Source organism: Myxocyprinus asiaticus, chromosome 40, assembly GCF_019703515.2.
Source record: "Myxocyprinus asiaticus isolate MX2 ecotype Aquarium Trade chromosome 40, UBuf_Myxa_2, whole genome shotgun sequence".
NCBI lineage: Eukaryota > Metazoa > Chordata > Actinopteri > Cypriniformes > Catostomidae > Myxocyprinus > Myxocyprinus asiaticus.
Genome location: NC_059383.1, coordinates 23142513 through 23154346, shown reverse-complemented (window position 1 = coordinate 23154346; position 11834 = coordinate 23142513). Strand labels below are relative to the sequence as shown.

General features: G+C 36.8%; 1 protein-coding gene across 2 annotated transcripts in view; it reads left to right on the top strand.

Annotated features, from left to right (window-relative positions):
- The first annotated feature begins 4449 nt into the window (after positions 1-4449).
- Positions 4450-11834, top strand: part of LOC127430390 (regulator of G-protein signaling 14-like) — a 32518-nt gene continuing 25133 nt past the window's right edge. For both annotated transcript variants that reach the window (XM_051680112.1, XM_051680111.1), the window contains exons 1-5: positions 4450-4587; positions 5106-5127; positions 7182-7351; positions 8858-8950; positions 9670-9813. In XM_051680112.1, the coding sequence (XP_051536072.1) occupies positions 4543-4587; positions 5106-5127; positions 7182-7351; positions 8858-8950; positions 9670-9813 (474 nt within the window). In that variant the 5' untranslated portion in view covers positions 4450-4542. The remainder of the gene's footprint in view (positions 4588-5105; positions 5128-7181; positions 7352-8857; positions 8951-9669; positions 9814-11834) is intronic.

The window sequence follows — 11834 nt, the reverse complement described above, 5'->3', positions numbered from 1 at the left end:
CCGCCTAGTTTTAATTATAATTACATTACTTTTTATTAGTCACATACCTGTGATTACTCATTGATATTGATTGATCCCATGGGAAATAATAACAATAAAAAAATAAATAAAAATGAGATCTCATTCATTCATTAATTTACTCTTAGAGCGCAATTAGATTAGATTGAAAGGAGACCTGCTTCACAGATTTTTCTCCTGAGCTGGAGACCCTGGTAATCTCAACAATGTTACACACAGTGCCAAAAGATACCATAGTCTGCAATCAAAAATCATAGAATTAAATGCCAAGCATTCCCCATCCAATGTATCCAACACTATATTATGTGAGTTATGCTATCTACATTAATTGTATAGCTTTGTACTCTTACCGTATGTCAACAACTGCCTCATTGGTGTCTCTTGTTATTTGTGCAAATGTTATGAAAAACATATTTGACAAAACTAATACTTAAATGAAACATAATCTGCATTAAAGGTGCACTCTGTAATTTTTTTCCTCATTCAAAATGATTACCCTAAAGAAATGAATAGTACTTATGAAAAAAACATTTAAATATATTTAAACTCGAATTAGATGAAAACTTCATATAAGTAGTTCAAAAGCTGCTTTATTTTTCCAGACTGATCACACTATGAATTTAGTGCCAGGAGATCAAAATTTCTGCTGCTAAAATCAGTCTATTTACTACATTTAAAGCATTGCCCCCAGTGGCCAAAGCTGGAAGTGTTGTTGAGGTGGAATGTCCAAAAAGCCAAAAAGCAAGTTTTTATTTATTTTATTTATTTTTTTATTTTTTTATCTAGGTAATTCAGTCAACAGGAATGTATATACCTCTGAATCAAGCTCACCATTATTTATGTGAATGCGAGTACTTCCTGGTTGCAGAAATAGCATGTACAGCATGCTATCACAAGCACCACAGGGAATGATGAATATGTTTAAATGGATGCAAAAATGGTGCTTGTCAGTGATTCAGGAAATGGAGGATTGTACTTGTTAGTTATTCAGCAGATCATGTTGTATTTTACATGAAGCTGGGCTGCCTCATGGGGACTGCCATTTTGAGAATGCATGACCATTTGTACTCTACTCACTTGATGTCAGTAATCCCCACTACTTTCAGGGGAAAAAAATTCCTCTGGGACAATACTCTGATACTTTTTATTGTTTTTCCCTTACTAGGGGACACGGCAACTACGTTTCTAAATCTAGGGGTCATTAATTACCACATTTGCTCTTTCCTCAAATGCCTTTGTTGCTAGCTGAGCTCATCTCTCCAGCTGCGTGAGATAGTGGGATGGTGGACTGGCTTATGGCCGCACGGGCTGCTGCACTGATGAATTGAGAGGAACAGGTGTCCGCCTTCGTAGAACAGAAGGGGCTTTGGTGGCGCAAAACAAAACTGGTTCTGGCTGGTTCTTCAGTCTGGATCTGTTTTGGACATTTTGCAGTATTAACTGGCCTGAAATGTTGCTTATTATACCTATCGCACAAAGCACAGCCGCCTTCATTTTAAAATAATATGCAATGTCTACAGCACTGATCGGATAATGTTTGCTTTCTTTACTGCAGACGAAGTGGATTTTATAGAAATTCAGATATACAGACGCTTGAATTTGACATTTAATAACCAGTAACACTATTCACAACTGATGGTGTCAGAATAAACACCTTCGTAATGGCATACTACCATACTACTCTTGTCTCTTACTATTAGAAGTAGTAAGATTAGTATGGGTTGTATGCCATTGCGAACTCAGCCCATGAAATGTAAATGATGGCTGTCACTGTCAAGTCTGGCCATTCCGAAATCAGAGCTTGTGCAGCCACTCTGGAGCAACTGCACCAGCTGAGCATCTGGTCTCAACTTGCTTGGCTGGTACTTTGATGGCATCCGTTATGGTGATGCAGTGGTGGCGCCAACTAAATCAGACAAAAGTTCTAACCTACATTAAGTCAGGTGCTGATCAGTCTGCGTAGCACTGCATGAAGTTGAATACACCTAATAAGGCATCTGTAGGTTGATTTCTCCCTAAAGTGTAAACAGTGGGGCTCAACCAATGCGTGAGTTTTGGGTGGGACTATCTGTTTGTCCAACTAATGTGATGGGGGGAAGTGTTCAGGAAACCTATTTAAAAACAGTATAAATTTGTAATCCCAAGATGTTTGGTCATGCCAAACTAGTGGCACAGTTTGTCTTTAACAAAAATTATACAAAGGTAAATTGAGGCCAATGGTTGCTTGACCAGTTGATTTAATTAGGATTATTGACAGAATAATCTTTGTCTGTCAAATTAAGGAAGGTCAGTTATCCAGAGGCTCTCCAAGGTCTTCTCTGGATGCATGTTGATTGTGCCTCAGCATGTTTTCCTCCTCAGTGACTTTTATGTCCAGTAATGTTGTGTTTTATGGTGTTCACACAGTGACACATTGTTTCTGTGAGCAGAAGTTTTACCACAGATTTTGCATTACCTCACTCATCTCCAGTACACTGCCAGCTTTGTATATCATCATGGAGACCTCTGTTTCTCACCACCAACAGAAACCAACTGTCCAGTCCAGGGAAAAGGTACCAAATTTCCTCTTCACTTCTTACTTTTGGTCTTCATACTGTGATACTCTGACATTCATGGGACTATCTGGCAAAGTATTTATTCATATTGTGAGGCTGCCTCACCAGAATTAGAAAGAACATGTTATTGTGTGATAACTGTGATGATATTTTTGCTTTTGATGTTTGTGTATGGGGGTTTGAATCAGAGGACGTTGAGTTTCCAAGAAATTACCAGAGGGTTTTCAAATCTTGCTCGACGCAGCTCGTTACGAAGAACTCTTGGGAGACACAACACCCTGTCAGACAGTCACCCACACACCCTCAATAAGGTAAAACCTTTGACTAATTTCAGAAGAGCTTTCATCTCACTACAGTTGCTAAGCACATCAAGTTACAGCCTAGTTAGCCATGTAATATAGCTTTTATTGGCATTTTACTTTCGCATCAGGATAGTGCTAAAAACATTACAAACTCTAGATGTGAGTTGCTTGTCCATGCAAAACTCACTGCAACGATATTGGGGATTGACTGATATTTTTCCCACTAATTTTTAGTGTCTCTATGAGCATGTTTACATGCACAATATTGCACCGATTACACTTAATAAGCCAACAATGTGTGTGGTCATGGCCGAAAAGATTTTCCTTTATCGGGTTAAGGTCATTAATCATTTAAACATAAATCGATCATCGATTTTGTCCTATTACACTGATTTCGCTCAGCATGTTATCTCTTTCTGCGTAAGTGTTGTGCTTATGTCTGTTTACTTTTTTTTATCATTAGAAACAGAGAATAATCAGATGATTTCAAGTCTCATGTAAATGCGGTTTTCTTGCATTTTGAATTTTTCTTTTGAATTAGCTGATTTTTGGCAGTGATCAGTATTGGTGTGCATATAAACATGTTTATTGTATAAGGTCATGTACACGCTTCATAGGCAATCCTTTATCAGGGTAAGGTCATAAATGGTTTAAGAAACAACAATCAGTACATGTAGATTTTTGCCCATTATCTAAATATTGCATTGCATGAAAACACCTTTACCTGCATTCTTACCAGCTTTTCTAATGTAGCAAGTGTTGTGTGCCTGACTGCTAACCAGTTGATTTCAAATCTCATGTAAACGTGGTTTCTTGCATTCTCCAATTTTTTTTAATAAGCTGATCTTTGATAGTATCAGCGTATTGCTATAAATGTAAACAAGCTCTATGATATGCTGGTGCCTACCCTTACAAAAATCATGAGTTCTTGTAAACTTGCTGCAAACTTGAGCTTTGATGAGCTTCAAGGCAAAACTCTTCATTGTCACCTGAGGTTTGCTGCAGGTTCACCACTGCCATTGAAGAGCTGCAATCTTCTGGAAAACATTTGCCACGAATCGCAAGCTTATTTGCATGTGAAAAATAATGAGTGGGAAATTTGCAGCAAGTTTGTCAGAACTTTAGATTTTTTGTAAGGGTAGATATGTGTAGGGTTCCCCCCACAGGGGGAATTCCTTGTAAATTTGCCCCAATTAAAAAAATAAATAAAAAAACCCCCATATTTTGCTCTGATATTCTGTTTTAAGATATGGCTGAGGTACCACAGGGTTCATGTAAGTCTGTGTACGTGTGTGTGTGTGTGTGTGGGGGGGGGTTGCAGTATGTTTGAGCAATAGTAATAGTGATGCTTGCCTTAGCGCGCACTATTACGAATCAAATATTCCGTCATTTCATTCCTGCAAACTTTTTTCTACGTAAACTACTTACTTCATTCATTATGTAATGATGGAAGAATTACAAGCATGGTTTCACTGTGAAAAATTTCAAAGAGAAAATAGATTTCTGTCTGAAACATGCCCACACTTCCTCTTGTGGCATGTTACCATGGTAAGACTTCCTGTTCGAGCAGGAAGTTATAATGTGTTCAAAGCAAATCTCATACGCACATCAGAAACAACTCACTCATGTGCTCATTAATATTCTAAAGTGCATGTGATTCCAAGGATATGTCTCTGAAAGAGAAAAGCATTGGAATATCCAATGGATTTAAGGTAAATTTGAAGGGCTTCTATCTGTGAATGTTTGTGTACAGGCCTGTGTGTGTGATTATTGTCTCTATCTTGTGTTATATAAAATTGCATTGCTACAGATATCTATTGAATTTGAAAATGAACATATGTATTAGTTCAAAAAGTAACAGCCAAATATAGACTCACTTGATACCAAAGAGACTGACTTTTTTTGTCTCTCACAAGAAAGAAACCTTTCTTGAACCTAATCTGTTGAAGTTATCAGGAGACCAGTAGCCTTGTGCTTCTGACTCATGTCGAGGTGGAACTACTTACTTTCTATTAAAAAAATAAATAAAACATTTCTTGTCATTTCAGCTTAATTCTTTCCTGCAGATCATTTAAAATATAAACCTTTCTACATTTCCCTCAGGAATCTATCTATCTATCTATCTATCTATCTGTCTGTCTGTCTGTCTTTTTTATTAAGTCTATTTTATGACAATGGGTAATCCAGCAGATTACAGCTCTGATTGATATAATTTCATTTTCACCCACAGACACTGGCTGTTTCAGATGGAGGTGAGTAATAAATTAACAATGATTTGTGATAATAGAGATAGAATGAATAATACATCCCCTTCAACTGTATATCTTCAAATACACAAGGGGAAAACTGTGTTTTCATGCTTCATCCACGTGGCTTTTGAACGGCTCTTATGCATCTCAGTCTATCATTGACCTGTTTACATCCTGTTTTGGGAGGGCAGGTGTAACCACATATATTTCCTCGCTCTCTTCAAATTACATTGTGAGACAGAGAAAGCAGGAAATAAAAAAAGAAACAGGTAAGCAGGCAGACAAACAGAGGTATAGAAAATCATGTGACTGTCGAGAAATTAATGTATCACTACAGTAGACAACAATCAGTAGAACCAGAAAAACAAGGCCACTTTGATCAGTCTTTACTGCTAATTATCTGTGAAGTGTCACTGATGCTAATCATTCATAAAGTGTGACCTGCCCATTCTCAGGGAATTTCTCTATTGCATGTCAGTGCCACAAAAACAAGTGATGAGTGTAGCAGGGACATTTAATCTTTTACAAGGACTGTGACACAGGTTATATATTATAGACAATCCAGTTTTCACTAGTTAAAATGCTAATTCTTGATATCAGTAATTACATTTGCTCTAGTAAAAATGTTAATTCTCTATAAAAACATTGACGTCATTACTTGCATAAACACATTCTTGATATCAAAAATGGAATTAACATTTTGAATTAGAGTTTTTACGTGTACAAATGTATTTGTAACTTTTCTGGGACAATTTTTTAGCAAAAACATCACTAAAGCATTCAATTGTGGTAACATTGGAAGCAACATTTTAAAATAAAATGATGTATACCATGGTACGAAATTATGTACCATGGTATTTACATGGTACTCAAATGTACATGAATGTACAGTGTACAAAATCCATGGGAATGCAATGGTACTTTTTGGTACTTTAAGTGTTTCCATGTACTGTTAGCATATTGATTCTCTTTTGGTTTTGTTTCAGTTGATTGAAGAAAAATATCCACTTCATTCAGTGCTTTGTTTGTTCTCTGTGTTCTAAAGTAGGCTATCCCAATACTGTGTTAATGTTTTAATGAGTGCAAAACCGCTCCAAATTTGCAAGGAATCACAGACTGATTCAGACCATTTTGCTAATCCATCTGACCAAATTATTGGAAAGAACTGACTCAAAAGAGTGTTTCAATCGTGAATTAGGCATTGCTATTTCTTCTAAACAGCTGACAGAAATTCAGGACATATCCAGGACAAGATATTGTCTGCAAAAATGTTTCTTAGGTCGGTGTATAGTAATCTTCCTAATCAGACAAAGATTTATCTAACATTCTAACTACTAGGCACAGTCGAAATTTACAGGGGCTTATGTGGCATGCCTGGAGTGTAGTATCAAAAAAGTGGAAAGAATTCTAGACGCCTAACAGAACAAATTCGTTTTTCGGTAATGTGTACCCTGAGGAGAAAGTTTAACACTGCGGAAAAATGAATAGTAACAAAATACAATATTTGCTGACAAGCTCACGTTTAAGTGTGTCTCAAAAATTCCCACAGCCCAAGGAAGAACAAAGCTGAGCTGAATCAGTTAATTGATTCCTGACAAAAGGTTGAGGCACTTGAGATTCACCGTCTGACATGTTTGTACACTGGATTGTATTTGCACTATGATACGTGAATATGCCTTTATAGTAAATATTGTCATATGCACCATTTTAGAGCCTATATGTGTGTGTGTGTGTGTGTGTGTGTGTGTGTATTAGTAAATATACAGTGGCCCCAAAAAATATTTGGACACTTTTGGCCAAACTTAAAATATTTGAAAAAGTATGCATATGATAGCTTTCTAACAAATAAATGACACTTGGTTTTTGTGGTTGGTTTTGGATATTGTGTTATATGATGCAAATACATGCCTACATTTTTAAGTGTGGCTAACATGTCCAAATGCATTTTAGGGCTACTGCATAGATATACAAAACAAATCACAGTGTATTTTACTGTATCAAAATGTTTTGAGTTCACCTGCTAGTGCCACTCAACATCTCTGTCTCATTGGCATTAGAGCTGAATGTGCTGGAGATCGATGAGCATGCAGCTACACAGTACTCCAGCAGTAACTCCAGTCTGCCCACTGTACCTAGTGACAGGGCCAGAGGGGTGGGTCAGGTGGCCAGCTGGGCCGTTAGCTTTGAGAGACTGCTGGAAGACTCTACAGGCGTACACTATTTCACAGTGAGTAAACAAGCACCTTATATGCTTACGTCACATTGAGAGCAAATATTTATGAACATAAGAAAGCACATTAAGAAAATATCAATATGTGAATTAATACATCAGAAATTAATGAATAATTGGGGAAGGTATTGATTTACTTTGTTGATTGTAGTGCAGGTCTATCTCACTAATGGTTCTTCAAATAATAAATAGAGTTAACTGGGTGGGAAATTTGCTGGAATGAATTATATATTACTTCACATTGATTTCCAATGGTATCATTACATTTATCATGCTCCCTTATGTTCTGTTGAGACTTGTGATAACTGTTTTTACATTTGGGGACAAAATTATACTAGTCATTTCAAAAGTAACCTCTTATTTTCCCTTTATATCTTTAATGAGTTCCTCTGACCTAATCAAAACTCAGTGTGCAGATATTATTGATTGTTTTCCTAAAAGGTGCATGCACTTGTCAGAAATGCTTAGTTCCCATTTTAGTAATGTTGTTTCTTTTTGGGGTCATTTTGACTCCAGAAAAAACACAGTGTAGAAAAATACAATAAAAGAAATCAAAACAGGCAATTGGCAGGAGTGTATCTCTACAGTGTGTCAAAGAGTCTTAGCCTGCAAACATTTTATTTATTAATTTATTATATCTGGGGTCTCTGAGACCCCATACATAAATAATGCAATATTTGTTATTTTTTATTATGGGCATGTTATCAAGTTTCTTTTTCTGTATAATAAATTCTCATAAGATTAGTAAAAGTAATGAAGTATCAACCAGATTCTAAGTTCAGACTTTAACGTTAAATATAGTTTTTTATCTATTAAAATGGCAAAAACAACATGACAACTTATTGCTCAGACATATTCCAGCAGATTTGTTGAATACAACTGACTAACTGTCTTTCTGTGCACTTAGCTGAAGAAAGCAGAAGTGGTTTCCTAAAAATAAGCCAGTCTTTACCCAAACGTCATATCCTTCTTCGCTAATGACGTCTTAATAAACAGAGTGCCTTCGATAGCTACAATGCTGCTTGGCTCTCACTTGCAGCTCATTTAGAACTCTATTTCACATTTGTTTACCAACCATGCAACACAATTAATTCAATGCCAATTCATTGTGAAATTTGTGAAACCAGAAAAAAGGTGGTGAGGAGCCCACTGTATGAGTCACTGTAATTATAGGCAAATCAAGAGGTGTGGAGCTTGTTTTAGCAGGGGGGCTGGAATGGTGGATGAGTTTGCTGGGGAAAAGAAAACTGGCATTGGTTGTTTAGTTGAGAATGCTCTGAGACTGATGGAACTGTGAATTCCTTATTTGGTGGCCAAGAGAGATGTCAGCCAGATCCCCTAATGAAATTGTCTTGATTTTAATAATGATGCAGGTGATGGTTATTAATATATGTGTATGCCCTTTGCCCACGGACTGCAGTGAATTCAGGTTTGGCACATATTCTAGGTATTAATGTAGATGATGAGGATGAAAATCTGAAATGTGATCTGTATTCAACACAGGCATTTCTGAAATCTGAGGTCAGTGCTGAGAACATCTTATTTTGGCTGGCGTGTGAAAAGTTTCGCAAGATACCTGCCAATCAAACTGAGCAGGTAAATCACCACAAATAATGATGCTCCAATGGTGAATCTAATGCTACCTTCATGTGCTGTCGGAATAATCCTTCTTCCAACTTCGGAAGTAGTAATTACGAGTATTTCGTGCTCAAGTGCTTCGTTGTCGGAAGGAACAGGAAATAGATACCAGGTTCGTTCATGCAAATTTCACGAGGAACGTTTATTTTGACAACATAATATATATTACTCAGTTGGCTTGCTGATGATAATGGAATGTTGGCCAAATACAATTTTCTATTGAAAAAACTGAAAATTTTTCATGGTGAAAAATGTACAACATGCATCAAAGGGTTGCTGATATTCATAAATTAAAACGGAAACAGCAAGCGCTAACAATTAACTATATTTAGAAAAATTATTAAAACATGTCATTCACTAAAGAAACCATACTCTCCTGATTGAATGTTGAAAGTTTATGTCTCATCCCAACTCAGAAACTTGGGTATCAAAATGATCTCAGAGTTTCCCAGTTGTAATTCCAATTCAGGTCCATTCTTGTGCAACTTCCGAGTGGGAAACTTGTATTTACGATAATTTAATAGCACGTGAAGGCAGCATAACTACTGCTTTAACATTACAATTTCTTATCGTTCTTAATTACGGCAGAAAAACTTGCATTTGTACCAAAATGTACTGGTACATTAAAGTGACAATGATCATGTGTTTGTATAAAATTGTGACTTTTCTTACCATAGTTGAGGAGAGAGGCTCTCTCAATTTACAACAGCTTCCTATCCAGCAGCGCGACCAGTCCTATTAATATAGATGACAGGGTACGAGTGGAGGAGAAAGATGTGCAAAACCCCCATTCTGACATCTTTCAAAAGGCCCAACAACAGGTATGTCATATATTACCCTAACACAGAGTTTCCAAATTGAGGGTTCACAAATGCCTGTGATAGAAATGGCAATGCCAATTAAATAATAACAATAAGATTTTTTAAATAAAATGAAAACTTCACTTTGATTTAAAGATGCTTTAAGTGTTTGTTTTTTTAAGCTGTTTAACTAACTTCTGCCAGACTTAGCTAATTAACCCGACCACTTTGCTCCCAGCACACTCTGCAAACCCCCCTCCAAAGACATGTCAGCATGTCACTTTTCTGATGAGCTAAAAATGCATGATCTGCTCCAGTGACACTCCAGTGCTGTTGAGCAGGCCTAGGGCTGTCATAGATACAGATTTCCAAGGACTTCTTTTGTGGGACATATTTTGTTTGGTATTTTAAAAATATTGCTTGAAGCATCAGGGGATACATTAAATACATTAAGTTCACCCAAAAATGAAAATTCTCTCATTATTTACTCACCCTCATGATATCCCAGGTGTGTATGACTTTCTTCACCAGAACAAATTTGAAGAAAAACCGACAAATTTCTTAGTTCAGTAGGTCCTTAAAATACAAGTGAATTGATATTTCTCTTTTGAAGCTCCAACAATCACAGACAGTCAGCATAAACGTCATCGATACGACTCCAGTGGTTAAATTAATGTCTTCTAAAGCGATACGATTGCTTTTGGTGCGAGAAAAGATCAGTATTTAAGTACTTTTTAACTAAAATCCAACGCTTCAGGAGAGGGTGGAGTTCATATGACGTATTCGTGTTGCCATGGATACAGAGGTTATCTCACGTTCTCCACTCAGTTGAGACATCCAGGATAAGCACACAAATGCACCATTGTGAGTAAAGAAACAGATGATAATAACAGATCTAAATCAAAATCAACCAAGCTACTGTACAGCGTTCCTCCTCCTCACTTGTAAACAGCGCTGCGATGACACATGTGCCTCAGTTCTTGCATGTTTCAAATGCCAATGCGATTATGTCACATGTGCGTACCGCTGCCGACCGGAAGCATGATTTAGAGTTAAAAAAGTACTTAAATAAGTTTATGCTGACTGTCTGTGATTTTTGGACCTTCAAAAGAGAAATCACCATTCACCTGCATTTTAAGGACCTACTGTGCTAAGGAATTTTTCAGTTTTTCTTCAAATGTGTTCTGGTGAAGAAAGAAAGTAATACACACCTGGGATATCATAATGTTGAGTAAATACTGAGAGAATTTTCATTTTTGGGTGAACTATTCCTTTAAGTAAATGATTATATTATAGGGGTTCAGTGTTTAAGAACAACCTTTATGCTAATGCATCACACTGCAATCCAGTGGCGTGTGGTGGACTTTTGAGATGAGGAGGCAGAGTGCCATCAGGGTTTATTTTTAGTCAAATGTAAATTCATATTACAGTTCCATTTGATATTTATGCATATTTTTCAGGTTAATTCCCTTAAGGGCTTTTCACACTTGAAATTGTTAACCCCAGGGTTATTCTAAACCCCGGGTAAACAGACTTGACCCTGGTTTAATAATTAATCCTTGGTATTCATGTTCTGATGTTTCACACTGTACATTCGTAAACCCCAGGTTAACGTTCTTATTTACATATTTGTGGTGTTGATATCAATGATTGGACGAATACAGTTCGTGACGGACACGCAACCGGTCAACAGAGCTGCTCTGCTCTTCTGTGGAAATGTCGCCAAGCAGTTCAGCTCTGTTTGTCTTACATCTTCTTAAATGCGGTGCTAACCCAGCTCTGGAGCAGGGTTTTATAACCCCGGGTAAAAAGCGGTGCTACCCCCTTTCAAAATTACAAGTGTGAAACATTGCTTTACCCAGGGATAAAAGTGGGGTTTAGAATCAGACTCAGAATGAGCTTTATTGCCAAGTATGCTTACACATACAAGGAATTTGTCTCGTTACAGAAGCTTCCAGTGCACAAACAATACAACAACAAGACAGAGATAATAATACAAAAATAGAATAAAAACTGAATATATATATATATATATATATATA